Genomic DNA, 17,899 nt, shown 5'->3' on the forward strand with positions numbered 1-17,899 from the left:
TTGTAGGAAGATTTTTGATGACTGATTAAATCTCTTTACTTGTGGTTGGTTTGTTGAGATCTTCTTTTCTTCCTGAGTCATTGTATCTTTTTTGTGTGTCTCCAGGAATTTGTCCATTTCTTCTAAGTTGTCTTTTGTTGGCATATAGCTGTTCATAGTATCCTCTTATGATTTCTTTTATTTCTTCAGGGTCTGTGGTAACGTACCCCTTCTCATTTCTGATTTTGTTGATGTTCTCAAGAGCCAACTTTTGGTTTTATTGATTCTTTCTATTGTTCTTTTGTTCTCCCATTCATTTATCTCTGCTTTAGTCTTTTGTTATTTCTCTTCTTCTATTTCCTTTAGGGGTTAGTTTGCTGTTCTTTCTCAAGTTTCTCCAGGTTGACTGTTAAGTCCTTGATTTTTGCTCTTTCTTGTTTGTTAATGTAGGCATCTAAGGCAATAAATTTCCCTCTCAGCACACAGCCTTTGCTACATCCCATAAGTTCTGATAAGTTGTATTCTCATTTTCATTCATCTCCAGAGAGCTACTGATTTCTCTAGCAATTTCTTCTCTGAACCACTGGTTGTTTAAGAGTGTGTTATTTAATCTCCATATATTTGTGAATGGAGATTCTTATTCTTTGGTGATTGAGATCCAACTTCATCCCACTGTGATCAGAGAAAGTGCTTTGAATAATTTCAGTATTTTTAAATTTATAAAGACCTGTTTTGTGCCACAGCATATGATCTATCCTGAAGAATGTTCCATGAGCACTAGAGAAGAATGTATAACCTAATGATTTGGGGTGCAATAACCTGTATATGTCTGTTAGGTCTAATTCATTTATCAAGTTATTTAACTTCTCTATTTCTTTATTGATCTTCTGTCTGGTTGTTCCATCTATAGAGGAGAGTGGCATATTGAAGTCTCCTACTATTATTGTTGAAACATCTATTGCTCCCTTTAGTTTTGCCAATGTCTGTCTCATGTACTTTGTAGCTCCTTGACTGGACAAACATTTATGATTGTTATTATCTTCTTGGTGAATTGACCCTTTAATTAGTGTATAGTGTCTTTCTTGGTCTCTTATGATGTCTTTACATTTAAAGTCTATTTTGTCTGATATTAGTATAGCTACTCCTGGTTTCTTTTGGTTACAACCTTCATAGTAAATCTTTTTCCATCCTTTCTCTTTCAGTCTGTTTGTATCCTTGTATCTAAGATGAATCTCTTGTAAGCAGCATATAGCTGGATTGTATTTCTTATCCATTCTGCCAATCTGTATCTTTTAATTGGTAAATTTAGTCCATTAACATTCACAGTTGTTACTGAAAAGGCATTTCTTGATTCCACCATCTTATCTTTTTTATTTATTTTTCAGATCTGTATATTCTTTTCCCTCTTTCTCTTTGTATTCTTTAAATTGCCCTTAGTCGTACTCTTCAATTCTGCGTCCTCCTCCAGATCTCCCTCTCCTGTCTTTTTCTGTGAGCCAGCAGAACTCCTTTTAGTATTTCTTGTACAGCCAGTCTCTTGTTGACAAGTTCTTTGAGGGCTTCTTTGTCTGTGAAAACTTTAATATCTCCCTCCATTATGAAGGACAGTTTGGCTGGGTACAGAATTCTGGGCTGGAAGTCTTTCTCTTTCAGGATCTTGAATATATCGTATCACTGCCTTCTCACCTCCAAGGTGCTAGTTGAGTAGCCTGAACTCAGTCTTATTCTGTTTCCCTTGTATGTAGTAGATTGTTTTTCTCTTACCTCTTTCAGGATTTTCTGCTTCTCTTCTACATTTGACAACTGATTAGTATGTGCCTTGGGGAAAGCCTATTTGGATTTATTTTGTTTGGAGTGCTTTGGGCTTCTTTGACTTGTATAGTTTTATCTTTTATGAGGGTTGGGAAAATTTCCCCGTTATATCCTCAACTACTCTTCCTAGCCCTTTACTCCTCTCTTCTCCTTCTGGGACACCAATGATTCTTGTATTTGTGTGCTTTGTTTTGTCTATCATTTTCCTGAGTTCCCATTCAATTTTTTCCATCTTTTTTGCCATTTGCTGTTTTTAGTCTTCAAAGCCAATTATCCTGTCCTCTGTATCCTTGTGTTTGTGGCATGGTTGTACAGCAGGGACCAGGGCACCAGACCAGGTGGAGTGCTCAGTATGATGATTTGTTTCAGGGTAGGGATGGGCACAGGTTGGGGATGTTACACTGATGCTTGTGAATGTGGGCGTCCAGCGGCCAGGGAGGATGTAGCTGTGTGGGTGTACTGGTCTGAGCGGCGTAATTCTGGTATGAGCTGGTCTAAGGCAAAGGACCCTTTGTGTGCATGGGAAGAGCTGTGGCTGCAGGTGGGCCTTTATGGATTGGGGGCAGATGTTACCTGGCTACACATGTTGGCACTTTCTCAGAGCTGAGAAGTGAGGCTGAGGGCTGTGCACATTCATGGTTCTAGGGCTGTTGTAAAATACGGTTCCCAGAGCTGAATAACGTGATTGGGGGCCTGTGCACATCGGTGGGCCTGGGAGTACCATAAAGGGATTCACTGAACTCAGGGAGGGTGGGGTGAGGCTATGTGACACTGTGGGCGGGGAGCACAGGTAACCTAGGTATGGAAGCTAGTACCCACAACCTTTATGAGCTGGCAACAGGCTGCAGAGAACAGGGAAGGGGAGGTAGTTTTCAGGAGGGGTACAGGAGAGGTGGGTTGGGCTGTACTTGGGGTGGGGTTGGGGGGCAGGTATGTGCACAGGGGCTGGTGGGGTGGGGGCACCCGGAGCATGGGGAATGGGAGCTGATGACCAGGTTCAGGTGTGTGGAGTGGGGGTAAGTTGCTGGTCATGGGACTGCGCTGTTGAGGGTAGTGCACCCAAGGAACACAGCCTGGCTTACTTCCTAAGCTTGTGTTCCCGTCCGTGCAGTCTCATGGGCTCCATGCCTCCAAACCAACCTCCAGCTTTCTGCCGATCAGTTCCTCGGCCTCTGAAACCAGGGCTGCCGCATGTGGTACAGAAGGCTCTCCCAGGTCAGCCGCACTCCCAAATCGTCACCTCAGTCGCCCTCCTGTCCCTTTCCTAACTTTTCGTGGAACAGGGCTAATTTCAAGCTACTCTAGTCAGCCATCTTCCCAGAAGTCCCCTATATCAATTATTTTTGCATTAATTATCATGGCCTTAATTTAAAAATCTAACCTTTTAAATATAGTCTTCCAGAACAGTAGATTTAGCTTCCAAATAAACTTTGCTGTTTCCCAATTATTTTCCTTATAAAACCTGTAATCCAATAAACCATGTACTTTTCTCTGTTTCTTACTTTTGTTGACTCCATTCTTCTGTTACCTTTGGCTGAAATGCCTTTCTTTTTCCATCTTAATGTATGTCATGTTTTAGGTATCTTTTAAGGCCCAAATCAATTGCTACTTGTACCGGAGTTCTTCCGTAATCCTCCTCACTGGAAGTAGTTCCCCTTCCTTAGAGTGCTTATACCTCTTTATCTGTCTGTCTTATGTTGTAATTTTATTTTACTTCATATTATTTCTGTGTATATATGTGTTTGGGGCCACAATTTAGGTGAACAGTTTTCTAAACACATTTATAAATGATCTTTTTGTTTTTTCTTCAACACTTACAATAATATCTTCCACAAAGTAGATACCTTAAAGATTTTTCAAATATTTTTTACCAACTTCTTACCTGTCTGCTGTGTTTATTTTTCTCTCTGTAGGTTGTAGTGGCCTGGCTGCTGCAGAGCTCTCAGCTCAAGTGCAAGATGCAAAGACTGAAAACCTACCAGACACAAAAGCCATTGAAGAGAAAGAGGAGATCTATAATAAGGGTGCAGTTCCTAAGGTAGCCTGGCCAGAAGAAAATGAACTCTTGCAAATAGATACTGCAGGTAATGGGACTGATGTGTGTGTGTGTGTTTGTTCTTTCCATTTGATTCTGATGACTATATGGCTGAACCATTTAAACAGAAATCCCTTCTTCCTTCTCTTTCTCTCCCTCTCTTTCTCTGTCTCTCTTTCTTTTCCTTATTCACATCACTTCAGTGTGACTTTGTCTTTGTGTATGTATTTATTGATTTGTAAAATAATTGTTACTTCTGGAAAAAGATATTGCCATAATAGGAAGAGGATTACAATTAAACACCTAAGGCTGGTAGTATCAGAAGTGAAGCTTCATGTCTTAGAGTAAAATGGGAAAACCTAAAACATGAAGGCATTCCAGAAAACTGTGACAAATACAACATGCTGGAGAACCTCAATGCAAGGCTTTTTAAAAATTACAGCAAAAAAAAGCCAAGAACAAATTAATATGATTGTTCATGGCCTCCTTTTTCTGATGTCAAAGAAAAGCATATAGAACATAAACCATTAATACCTAACTGTCAAGCTTTACTTCTGAAGGAAAAATAGAACATACCAAGATTAGAAAAGAAGTTCACAAAGTAATCTGCCCTATTGTATTTTAATAATAGTCCAACTGCAGCTGGTCATAACAGGAATGTATAAGATAAAAAAGGTGGTAGGGAGAAGGATGAACATAAAAGAAAGATGGAAAGAAAAGCATACTTTAGGTGCCAGAAGAAAATTTTTCCTAAGTGTTTTTGCACTCTGGTTAATTATAAGTACATGAAATAATAAGGGGGGAAATGTACTACTTCGGAGAAAAAAGAGATTAAAGCAATTAGAAAAAAGTGAAATTTGAAGACTGACAGTAAAAATATGTCATTGATATCAGGAAAAGAATAAAGTGTATGAGAAAGAGCTCAACCTGCAGTTTAAAAGGTCATGCCAAGTCCTAGAAAAATTTGTGTAATGATCAATATTGAAACCTGTTGGTGATAGTACTGAACTTAAAAAAACAAATCCTAAAAAACATCCATGCACAAAAAGCAAGAAGAAAAAGAAAGTAAAAATCAGGAAAGGGAGGTTAAAGGAATGACAAGTCAACTAATTTCATCTTTAAAGTTGACGAATCAGAATGTATCGTAGAGTATGTAAAATAATAGCAGTTAACTCTAAAAGAGTTAAAAAATAAACCGTAAAACATCCAAAATACCCAGAAAAAAAGGGTAAAGGTAGACAGGAAGTAGAAGAGAGGAAAAAGAAAACAGAAAGCAAATGTAAATTTATTGCAAAAGAAAAAATACCGTAAAATAAGAGAATGGAAAACATAAAGGACCACATGTGTATAACCACATAAGGGATAAATTTACCTATGAAAAAATAAAAGTACCAGATTGGATCAAGAAAAAAAGTTCCACGCTATGTATACAGCAGGCATAAAAAGTAAAAGGACTGCTTTTAGGCATCGTGTTCTGAGTTTCTGCGTGGTGGCTTGTGGTATTCTGTGCCAGTTGTGGCCCTGCGGGCCTTTGGTGGGTTACACATTTGGGAATTTCCCGCTGGTATCAGAGCTCGTGGCTGGCCGCGCTGCACCCTGACCCGGCCTCACCATGTTGGTGCTGTTTGAAATGTCCGTTGGCTACGCCATCTTTAAGGTTCTGAATGAGAAGAAAATTCAAGAGGTTGATAGTCTGTGGAAAGAATTTGAAACGCCAGAAAAAGCAAATAAAATAGTAAAGCTAAAACATTTTGAGAAATTTCAAGATACAGCAAAAGCATTAGCAGGGCTGTTCCTCCCCCACCCTCCATTGATGAGAGGTGAGAAGTGTTAATTAAGGTGATCTCCCGTGGAAACCACAGCATAATGCTAAATGCATACAATTCAGTAAAAACTTTTCTACATGGTACTAAGCATTCACAGCTCTGATGGAGGGCAAAATCAATAAGCAGCTAAAGAAAGTTCTGAAGAAAATAGTAAAGGAAGCCCAGAACCCCTGGCTGTAGCAGATGCTAAACTAGGAGGAGTCATAAAGGAAAAGCTGAATCTCAGTTGCATCCATAGCCCTGTTGTTAATGAACTTATGAGAGGAATCCATTCACAGATGGATGGATTGATCCCTGGGATAGAACCACATGAAATGGCAGCTATGTCTTGGATTGGCCCATAGTCTTTCTCGATATTGGTTGAAATTTAGTGCTGATAAAGTGGACACAATGATTGTTCAGGCGATTTCCTTGTTAGACGATTTGGACAAAGAGCTAAACAACTGCATTATGCGGTGTAGAGAATGGTATGGCTGGCATTTTCCTGAACTAGGAAAAATAATTTCAGATAATTTGACGTACTGCAAGTATTTGCAGAAAGTTGGTGATAGGAAGAACTATGCCTCTGCCAAACTTTCTCAGTTACTGCCAGAAGATATTGAAGCAGAAGTGAAAGCAGGTGCAGAGATATCTATGAGAACAGAAGTTTCAGAAGAAGATATTTGCAATATTCTGCATCTCTGTACCCAGGTGATTGAAATCTCAGAATATAGAATCCAGCTCTGTGAGTATCTCCAAAATCGAATGATGGCCATTGCACCCAATGTTACAGTCATGGTTGGAGAATTAGTTGGAGCCCGGCTTATTGCTCATGCAGGTTCTGTTTTGAATTTGGCCAAGCATGCAGCTTCTACAGTTTAGATTCTTGGAGGAGAAAAGGCACTCTTCAGAGCCCTCAAGTCTAGACGGGATACCCCTAAGTATGGTCTCATTTATCATGCATCACTTGTAGGGCAGACAAGTCCCAAACACAAAGGAAAGATTTCTCGAATGCTGGCAGCCAAAACTGTTTTGGCTATCCGTTATGATGCTTTTGGTGAGGACTCTAGTTCTGCAATGGGAGTTGAGAACAGAGCCAAATTAGAGGCCAGGTTGAGGACCTTAGAAGATAGAGGGATAAGGAAAATAAGTGGAACAGGAACAGCTTTAGCAAAAACAGAAAAGTATGAACATAAAAGTGAAGTGAAAACTTAATGAACGTTCTGGTGACTCTACACTGCCAACCTGTTCTAAAAAACACAAGATAGAACAAGTAGATAAAGACGAAACTACTGAAAAGAAGGCAAAGAAAGCCAAGATTAAGATCAAAGTTGAAGAAGAGGAAGTAGAAGAAGAGGAGGAAGAAGAAATAATAGTGGTAGAAGAGACCCCCATGAAGAAGAAGAAAAAAAAATAAAAAGAAACACATAAAAGAAGAACCGCTTTCTGAGGAAGAGCCATGTACCAGCACAGCAGTTTCTAGTCCAGAAAAAAAGAAGAAGAAAAAAAAGAGAGATAATGAAGATTAATGGAAGAAAACCATAATTGAAACTCACCTGAACACAAAATGCTTAAGATTCAATCAGGATCATCTCTTGCTTTAAAATCTAAATAAGACATTTTATTTGTCTTGACATAACTCTGTTAACCTTATGTCATCTTTTCTTAGTCTTTGATATAAATAAAAATATTTTCTTTGTAAAAAAAAAAAGTAAAAGGACTGCTAGTGATCAATGAAAGGGAGGGGTAAGGGATATGGTGTGTATGAATTTTTTTTCTGTTTTCTTTTTCTGAATTGATGCAAATGTTATAAGAAATGATCATGATGATGAATATACAACTATGTGATGATATTGTGAGTTACTGCTTATATATGTAGAGTGGAATGATCATTTGGTAAGAATGTTTGTGTTTGTATGTTGGTATGTTTAATAAATAAAATAAAATTTTTTTAAAAAAGTAAAAGAACTAAGAAAGGCTGAAAATTAAAGGTAAGAGAGGAATATCAAAAAGAAAGTTTGGGGACAGGCCCTTAATAGAGGATAAGTTAAATTCAAGACCAAAAGTGTTACAGGAGTTAATACTTTTAATGATTTGCAGTCCACAAGGAGGCTATAACTCATGAATCTTTAAGCATCAGGTAACTCATGAATCTTTAAGCATCAGGTAACTTAGCATAAAAATTACATAAAAATTACATATTGATGGGGACCACCATCAATAAGGAAATCTATGTTGACTTAAAAAGAATAAAGATCTGAACTGGTAGGAAAACAGCTCTTAATATATCTTGATAGACAGAAGGTACAGAACACTGCTTAAGGCAGAAGAAGTAGGAATTTGCTTGGGGCAAAAAGCAAAACAGATCATAGGATTAACAGAAAACCCTACAGGGACCTTCAAGGAGAAATATTAAATGCGAAATAATAGTAGGAAATAATAGTAGGAAGCTTAAATATACAACCTTAGCTCATGATGCATCGTGTAGAGCAGCTTTTTTTAAAAAAAGTTAATATCTGGAAGTAATGCAAATAACGAGGTTGGTCTAATAGATATATGTAGAAGTCTATAATTAAAAAAAAAATCTTTACAAATGCCCATGCACATTTTTTTTAACCACTTTATTAAGATAAAATTCACATACCATACAATTCACTTACTGAAAGTTAATTTTAGTATATTCATATATGGGCAGCCTTTACCTCAGGGTTTTGTTTTTTTTTTTTAACATGGGCAGCCACCAGAAATTAAACCTGGGTCTCTCGCATGGCAGACGAAAACTCTGCCACTGAGCCACTGTGGCACACCCTACCACAGGCATTTTTAAAAGGTTTTCATCACCTCAAAAAAGGAAACTTGTAGCCTTTATCATCCTCTATATTAGAGTTCTCCAAAGAAGCAAAACCAACAGGATATGTGTGTGTGTGTGTGTAAATATTAAGAGATTATAGTAATTGATTCATGCAACCAAGGGGATTGGCATGTCCAAATTCCATAGTGTAGGCCATGAGATGGGAACTAGTGTTGAATTTACCAGGAGAAGCTGGTTTGTTGAAATAGAGATAGAAAAACTTCTTCCTGACTGTTGAAATCATCAGTTCTCCCTTTAAGGTCTTCAACTAATTGAATGAGAATTCTTTCTTTGCTAAAGGCAATCTCCTTTATTGATTGTCAATTATCAGCCATAGATGAGTCAATTGACTAATGATTTAAGTCTACAAAATACCCTCACAGTAACAGTCAGTTACTTACACTGTTACTGTTACTTACAGAAACGGCCAGTGTTTGACAAAACAACTGTGTACCGTCATCTGGCCTATTTGACACATGGATTTAACTATCACAGCCCACCTTTTGTCAACTTGGAATCCATACAGATCTCCTTACCTGTACTTAAACTCTAGAGAAAGGCAAGGGCATAGTCATCCTTTCACCTTAATACAATTCTACTGTCCTGCATACAACCAGAAATGCACTAACCCTTTCCCTAGAAAGGGATACAAGTCCTTGAGTAATATTCACTATTACACGTGATATTCTGTAACTTCAACTACTATGTCATAAAGTTAATGCAACTTATGTTACGTGATGAGAGGATAAGAGAGTTAAGGAAGCAAATATATTTGCTTTATGCTTACATGCAAACATATTCATACCAAAACAAGGAAGAAATACTTAGAACCACTACAGTCTTTATTTCTATAACTGGTCATGTGGTCCTCACTTGTATTTATAACTGTCTTCTTCCATTACCCGTTCCATATTCCCTTTACTCTCAGCAAGCACCTCAGCTGGTTGTGGTTCTTTGCCTTGTGGATGTGACCTGAAGGGCTCGGCCACTAGTAGTCCTACCTGAATTGGGTTGTTGAAGTTTTCCCTTACTTGAATCACAAGGCATGGTAGTACTAAGAGATGCCCTGAGGGATCTCTGATATTCCAGGCATATTCTTCTTTACCTTCATTACACAATAGCAGTTGTATTTCCCCATGATAATCAGCTGGTATAATAACTCCCTTCTTTGCCTATTGATTCAGGGGCATAGGGAGCCCAGAGTGACTGGGTGGCAATCTTAACTTCCAGTTCAGAGAATTCATTGTTGGTTGCCTGTTGGAAGCACTCTTCTTTGGAACTGAGACCTGGAGATCAGAGCATAAGGTTGCAGAGACAGGAAGCATAGTTTTTTCTAGTGAATCATGAGGACTAATAATGAGTTATACCACTCCCCTTTCTACCCCTTGATTACTGGGCCTATGAATCCTGGCTATGGAAGAAACAGCACCTTAGAATAGATGCTGATTTAGAGCATTTACAGACTTCGGGAGAACATCATCCCAGCTCTGCAAGGTGTTGCCATCAGGTTGGCATTGTAATTGAGTCTTCAAAAGACCATTCCACCATTCTGTCAAAGTAGCTGTTTCAGGATGATGGGGAACATAGTAAGACCAGTGAATTCCATGAACATATGCCCATTCCCATACTTCATTTGCTGTCAAGTAGGTTCCTTGATCAGAAGCAATGCTATGTAAAATACCATAACAGTAGATAAGGGATTCTACAAGTCCATGGATGGTGTATCATACAGAATCTGATACAGAATCATTGTTAACCAGGCCTGAGTTTTCTTTTCCTTAGTGAATTAATCATAGATTGCTCCCCAAGAGGCCATAGGTATGATCTGGGAAAGAAAAGGTAATGTCACAAGAGTAGGGGTCAGGGGCATTTGGGCCACGTCCTTATATAACTTACTTGTGCATTCAGGGTCTGCTTGAGCCTGATCTCATATATATCATTTCCATTTGATGATGGAATGCTTCTGTGCATGCCCAACTTTATGGGTTGGTGGGTCAGACACCACCTAGTTCATGATGGGAAACTCAGTTCTTATAGTAACTTGATGGCTGTTGTTAAGCATTCAGCCTCTACTAAGGCCCAGTAGCAGACTAGAAGCTGTTTCTCAAAAGGAGAGTAGTTATCTGCAGAGAATGGCATAACTTTGGTATAAAATTATAAGGGTCTGTACTATGATTCTCCTCTAGGGGACTGCCAAAGCATCTTTATTTGCCACTGAAACTTGCAGCACCGTGAATCTGCTGAATTATTTGACCCAAGTGGTAGGGCAGCTTGCACAGCAGCCTGGACCTGTTATCGAGCCTTTTCTTATTCTGGTCCCTGCTCAAAACTATCAGCTTTGGGTGCATGGTGGTTCCATTGTAGAATGCTCACCTTCTATGCGGGAGACCCGGGGTTGATTCCCAGACCATGTACCCAAAAACAAACAAACAACCTAGCAGCTTTTCGAGTCACTCATTAAATGGGTGGAGTAACACAAACAAATGAGGAATGTGTTACCTCCCAGTGCCAAGAGGCAGCTAGGCATTGTGCCTCTTTTTTGGTTGTAGGAAAGGCCAGATACACAGCTTCTCCTTCACTGTAGAAGGAATATCTCAACATTCCTCACACCACTGGACACCTAGAAATTTCACTGAGGTGAGAAGGCTGATGAATTTTTATTGGATTTATCTCCCACCTTCTGACATGCAAATGCCTTAACAGTAAAGTCTAGAGTAGTTATTACTACTTTTTGCTCAGGAGGCAGCACATATCATCAATATAACTGCCCAGTTTGATGTCTTGCGGAAGGGAAAGGCAATAAACATTCCCTACAGGTTAGATTATGACATGACTGTAGAGTTGATACTTATGAGATAGGACAGTGAAGGTGTATTATAGCTGGCCTTGCCAGCTGAAAGCCCACTATTTCTGGTGGTCTTATTAAGAAGTATCAAGATAAAAGCATTTGTCATATCAGTAACTGCACGGCAGGAAGCAGGGGATGTGTTGATTTACTCAGTGATAACACATCTGGAATAGCAGCTGTAATTGGAGTCACCACCGGTTGAAGTTTATGATACCCACTATCATCTTCCAAGAACCATCTGTTTTCTGCACAAGCCAAAATGAATAGTTGAATGAAGATGTGGTGAGAATCATCCTCCCTGCATCCTTCAATTCCTTGAGTGTAGCATTAATCTCTGCAATCCCTTCAGAAAGCAATAAGTGGTATTGCTTTCAGTTTTTCTATTTTGCTAGGTAGAGAAAGTCTTCGTTGCTTCCACTTGGCCTTTCCTACCTTAAAAGCCTTCACATTTCAAGTCAGGGAACTAATCCAGGGATTCTTCCAGTTGCTGAGTATGTTTTCTCCAGTATGCATTCAAGAACAGGAAAATAACCACAGAATGGGTCTCGGGGCCCTCTTTGAGAGTTTAAACTCTCAAAGAGAGTTTAAATCCTGAGTTTAAACTCTTTTGACAGTGTGCAGGTAGTTCAGTGGTAGAATTTTTGCCTGCCATGTGGGAGACCTGGTGCTGTAATTTGCTAAAGTTGCCTGAATGCAATATAGCAGAAATGGGTTGGCTTTTATAAAGAGAATTTATTAAGTTACAAGTTAACAGTTCTAAGGCCATAAAAATATCCAAACTAAGGCGTCCAGGAAAAGATACCTTGACTCAAGAAAGGCTGATTTCTGTGTCTTGGGAAGGCACAGGGCTAGTGTCTACAGGTTCCCCTGGTTCAGGTTTCAAATGGCTACCTCAACCCTTGAGGATCCTTCTGGCTTCTGGCTTGCTTGGCATTTCATGGGAAGGCCCAGGCCAATGTCTGATGGACTCTGGTTCCAGTCAAGCTTCTGCCAGCTGTCTCAACCCCTGGCTTCTCCTGTGGCTTCTGCATTTCCATATGTCTGTGTCTCTATTGACTCTGAAACAATTGTGTTTTCTCCAAATTGTCTCCCCTTTTAATGGACTCAAGTAAGCTAAGCAAGACCCTCCTTAAATGGGTGGAGTCACATCTACATCTAACCAAAAAGGCCACACCCACAATTGGGTGTGCCACAACTCCATGGAAGCAATCTAATCAAAGGTTCCACCCTAAAAATAGGTCTGGCCTCATAAGATTGGATTAGGAGTGGAAGAAAATGGCCTTTCTGGATACATAAGAGTGTCAAACCAGAACACCCAGGTTCGATTCCCAGCCCATGAACCAAAAAAAGAAAAAGTATGAACAAAATTCTTTTATTGATATATATATATCACATATCTGCCTGTCTGTTTATGTGTATAAATATAGATATACATATATGCAGGAAGACGCATTAAAAAAAAAAAAACCCTCCTTCGGTGGCACCTGACCTTTCCTTAAGACCCCTACTCTTGACTGGTGGAGCACAGAAACATTTTGGGTCTCCCAGAATTAATGTCATTTCAGAGGCAGTTTCTAATAATCCCCAGAATGTCTGATCATTTACTTTATCCCAATGCAGTCACCCAGTAAAAGTCATATATCCCTTTGGAATAGCCTGGGAGTAAGATTAATAGTATAAATTTTTAGGTCTTTCCCTTAGGAAACTACACCTTTCCTTCATTCAAGGGGCTTCTGGGTCTGTAAACTGTCTCAAATCTGGGAATTGATTGAGGGCGCATGACTTTCAGTTTCTCTGATTCAAGTTAGATTTTTATTCACTTGACATAGAGCTCTTCTGCCTATACAGCTCAAGTGAGAATTTAGTAGACTGTCCATCGATTTTACTTTCAGGTGCCTCCTGATCAGACATGGTCAACACCATAAATCTGTGGGTCAGACTATTCTGATTACTACTTTGAGTAATATTCTCTTACAGTAGTCACACCTACCTTATCTTTGTGATTAAGTGCCCCCTCTTGGCTTCTGCCAACCCAGAATTCAATCATCTCCTTTGTGTTTGAGGATCTAAGTTCAGTGACAGTACATCTCACAGTAGTCTCTAACCTACAGAGAAAAGCAACCACAGAGTTCCTCGGGGATGATGGAGTTAGTCTCACAAATGTATTTCTCACAGTCCTGGTGAAAGTTGTGTCTTCTGAACATTCCTGGGGTGGATGAGCCGGTCCTACATGACAAATCCACTCTAACATTCCAGTTTCCCTAAGCCTTGGATCCCCTCATCTACATCATACCAAGGCAGTTCTGGCATTTCAGCTTTAGGCAATGTAGGCCATCTTTTGGTCAGTGCTTCAGCTAAACTCCCCAACAAACTGTTAGAGCCCTTTCTAACCTCTCGATAATGACTGTTGTTTTAGTTTGCAAGCTGCTGGAATACAATATACCAGAGCTGGAACTTTTTTTTTTCCCACTGGCAGGCACCAGGAATCAAACCTGGGTCTCGGGCATGGCAGGTGAGAACTCTGCCTGCTGAGCCACTGTGGCCTGCCCTGGAACGACTTTTAAAATGGGAAATTTATTAAATTTATTAAGTTGCAAGTTTAATGTCCAAATTAAGGCCTCAGCAAGAGGTTATCTTCACTCAAGAAAGGCTGATGAATTTCAGGGTTGCTCTCTCGGCTGGGAGGGCACACAGTGCCCTCTCCTAGCTTTCTCCTAGCTCTCTCTCCTAGCTTCTTGTTTCATGAAGCTCCCCCAGGGGCATTTTCCTTCTTCATCTCCAAAGCTCTCTGACTGTGTGGACTCTTGGTTCTGGGTGCTCTTTCCAAAATGGTTCCCTCATAAAGGGCTCCAGTAAGCAACCCCACCTTGAATGGGTAGAGACACATCTCCATGGAAACTAAGTATTCAAAAGTTACCACCCACAGTTGGGTGGATCACATCTATATGGAAACATTCAAGAAGATTCCACCCAGGATGGTACAACGGTGCCTCAGTGGCAGAGTTCTCGCCTGTCACGCCAGAGACCCAGGTTCGGTTGTCAGTGCCTACCCATGTAAAAAAAAAAGATTGATTCCACCCATCCACCCAGCAATATTGAATGGGGATTAAAGGACATGGCTTTTACAGGGTACATAATAGCTTCAAACCAGCACAACAGGCATTTTATCTGAATGGATATATAAAACCTGTTTAACAATGGTGATAGCCAGTAGGGAAGTCCGACTTTTCACCTGAAATTCTTCTGCATTATTTAAGTCATATATAATGTGCTTGACCTTAAATTTTATAACCAAATCATATTTTCAAAATACTTTAATATATTTTGGAGGAATTTTGCAAATGCTATATGTAAAATTAGTTTCATCTTCAGAAGTAGGTAAATCACTGCCTCAGTTGATTTGAATGTTACTCTTAGTGAAATGCCAAGAGATAGTGATAATCTAATCCCATTATTCTGCAGAGCCCTTTATACTCGATGAATTCTTCTTGCTCATTTTCTGTTATTTCACTATTTATTTAATTTAGTCTGAAGTCAAGGGGACTATAAATATTGATGTTGGGAAACAAATATATTTTAGAGTAAAGTTAACTGTTTCCTTATTGTTTTACTTACTGCTTTATTTTTTAATGTATTCTAGATAGCCCTTCAAAGTGCTGCTTCTTTTATCCTGTTGCTGAGGTATTCTTCCTGAAATTAGCTATAATCAGGTTATTCCCTGCTCAAAATGGTGTGCTGGCTTATCATTACTGTGCAAGTTTGAAAGGCTTTATGTACCCTAGAAAAGCCATGTTTTAATCTTAATACCATTTTTTTTTATTTTTCTATTTTTTATTTTTTTATTAACAGAAAGAAAAAAAAAAAGAAATTAACACAACATTTAGAAATCATACCGTTCTACATATGCACTCAGTAATTCTTAACATCATCACATAGATGCATGATCATCGTTTCTTAGTACATTTGCATCGGTTTAGAGGAACTAGCAACACAACAGAAAAAGATATAAAATGTTAATATAAAGAAAAGAAATAAAAGTAGTAATAATAGTAAAAAACAACAACTACAAACAAACAAACAAGCAAACAAAAACAAAAAAAACCCTATAGCTCAGATGTAGCTTCATTCAGTGTTTTAACATGATTACTTTACACTTAGGTATTATTGTGCTGTCCATTTTTGAGTTTTTGTATCTAGTCCTGTTGCACAGTCTGTATCCCTTCAGCTTCAATTACCCATTGTCTTACCCTGTTTCTAACTCCTGCTGGACTCTGTTACCAATGACATATTTCAAGTTTATTCTCGAATGTCCGTTCACATCAGTGGGACCATACAGTATTTGTCCTTTAGTTTTTGGCTGGATTCACTCAGCATAATATTCTCTAGGTCCATCCATGTTATTACATGGTTCATAAGTTTATCTTGTCATAAAGCTGCATAATATTCCATCGTATGTATATACCACAGTTTGTTTAGCCACTCGTCTGTTGATGGACATCTCGGCTGTTTCCATCTCTTTGCAATTGTAAATAACGCTGCTATAAACATTGGTGTGCAAATGTCCGTTTGAGTTTTTGCCCTTAATTCCTTTGAGTAGGTTCCCAGCAATGGTATTGCTGGGTCGTATGGCAATTCTATATTCAGCTTTTTGAGGAACCGCCAAACTGCCTTCCACAGTGGTTGCACCATTTGACATTCCCACCAACAGTGGATAAGTGTGCCTCTTTCACCACATCCTCTCCAGCACTTGTCATTTTCTGTTTTGTTGATAATGGCCATTCTGGTGGGTGTGAGATGATATCTCATTGTGGTTTTGATTTGCATTTCTCTAATGGTCAGGGACATTGAGCATCTCTTCATGTGCCTCTTGGCCATCCGTATTTCTTCTTCTGGTAGGTGTCTGTTCAAGTCTTTTTCCCATTTTGTAATTGGGTTGGCTGTCTTTTTGTTGTTGAGTTGAACAATCTCTTTATAAATTCTGGATACTAGACCTTTATCTGATATGTCGTTTCCAAATATTGTCTCCCATTGTGTAGGCTGTCTTTCTACTTTCTTGATGAAGTTCTTTGATGCACAAAAGTGTTTAATTTTGAGGAGCTCCCATTTATTTCTTTCTTTCTTCAGTGCTCTTGCTTTAGGTTTAAGGTCCATAAAACCGCCTCCAGTTGTAAGATTCATAAGATATCTCCCTACATTTTCCTCTAACTGTTTTATGGTCTTAGACCTAATGTTTAGATCTTTGATCCATTTTGAGTTAATTTTTGTATAAGGTGTGAGATACGGGTCTTCTTTCATTCTTTTACTTATGGATATCCAGTTCTCTAGGCACCATTTATTGAAGAGACTGTTCTGTCCCAGGTGAGTTGGCTTGACTGCCTTATCAAAGATCAAATGTCCATAGATGAGAGGGTCTATATCTGAGCACTCTATTCGATTCCATTGGTCGATATATCTGTCTTTATGCCAATACCATGCTGTTTTGACCACTGTGGCTTCATAATATGCCTTAAAGTCCGGCATCGCTAGACCTCCAGCTTCGTTTTTTTTCCTCAAGATGTTTTTAGCAATTCGGGGCACCCTGCCCTTCCAGATAAATTTGCTTATTGGTTTTTCTATTTCTGAAAAATAAGTTGTTGGGATTTTGATTGGTATTGCATTGAATCTGTAGATCAGTTTAGGTAGGACCAATCCATGAACACGGTATGCCCTTCCATCTATTTAGGTCTTCTGTGATTTCTTTTAGCAGTTTTTTGTAGTTTTCTTTATATAGGTTTTTTGTCTCTTTAGTTAAATTTATTCCTAGGTATTTTATTCTTTTAGTTGCAATTGTAAATGGGTTTCTTGATTTCCGCCTCAGCTTGTTCATTACTAGTGTATAGAAAAGCTACAGATTTTTGAATGTTGATCTTGTAGCCTCCTACTTTGCTGTACTCATTTATTAGCTCTAGTAATTTTGTTGTGGATTTTTCGGGGTTTTCTACGTATAGTATCATATTGTCTGCAAACAGTGATAGTTTTACTTCTTCCTTTCCAATTTTGATGCCTTGTATTTCTTTTTCTTGCCTAATTCCTCTGGCTAGAACTTCCAACACATTGTTGAATAATAGTGGTGATAGTGGACATCCTTGTCTTGTTCCTGATCTTAGGGGGAAAGTTTTCAATTTTTCCCCATTGAGGATGATATTAGCTGTGGGTTTTTCATATATTCCCTCTATCATTTTAAGGAAGTTCCCTTGTATTCCTATCTTTTGAAGTGTTTTCAACAGGAAAGGATGTTGAATCTTGTCGAATGCCTTCTCTGCATCAATTGAGATGATCATGTGATTTTTCTGCTTTGATTTGTTGATATGGTGTATTACATTAATTGATTTTCTTATGTTGAACCATCCTTGCATACCTGGGATGAATCCTACTTGGTCATGATGTATAATTCTTTTAATGTGTTGTTGGATACGATTTGCTAGAATTTTATTGAGGATTTTTGCATCTATATTCATTAGAGAGATTGGTCTGTAGTTTTCTTTTTTTGTAATATCTTTGCCTGGTTTTGGTATGAGGGTGATGTTGGC

General features: G+C 38.8%; 1 protein-coding gene and 1 pseudogene across 5 annotated transcripts in view; both read left to right on the plus strand.

Annotated features, from left to right (window-relative positions):
- Window positions 1–17,899, plus strand: part of ALMS1 (ALMS1 centrosome and basal body associated protein) — a 308,517-nt gene that overhangs the window by 232,776 nt on the left and 57,842 nt on the right. For all 5 annotated transcript variants that reach the window (XR_013164375.1, XM_077134570.1, XM_077134571.1 and 2 more), the window contains one exon: window positions 3,705–3,875. Coding sequence is in view for 4 of the 5 variants with exons in the window: in XM_077134570.1 (XP_076990685.1) it covers window positions 3,705–3,875 (171 nt within the window). In the remaining variant the exon portion in view is untranslated. The remainder of the gene's footprint in view (window positions 1–3,704; window positions 3,876–17,899) is intronic.
- LOC143661012 (nucleolar protein 58-like) lies at window positions 3,887–17,128 on the plus strand (annotated as a pseudogene).

The sequence above is a fragment of the Tamandua tetradactyla genome, chromosome 17 (assembly GCF_023851605.1).
Source record: "Tamandua tetradactyla isolate mTamTet1 chromosome 17, mTamTet1.pri, whole genome shotgun sequence".
Classification (NCBI taxonomy): domain Eukaryota; kingdom Metazoa; phylum Chordata; class Mammalia; order Pilosa; family Myrmecophagidae; genus Tamandua; species Tamandua tetradactyla.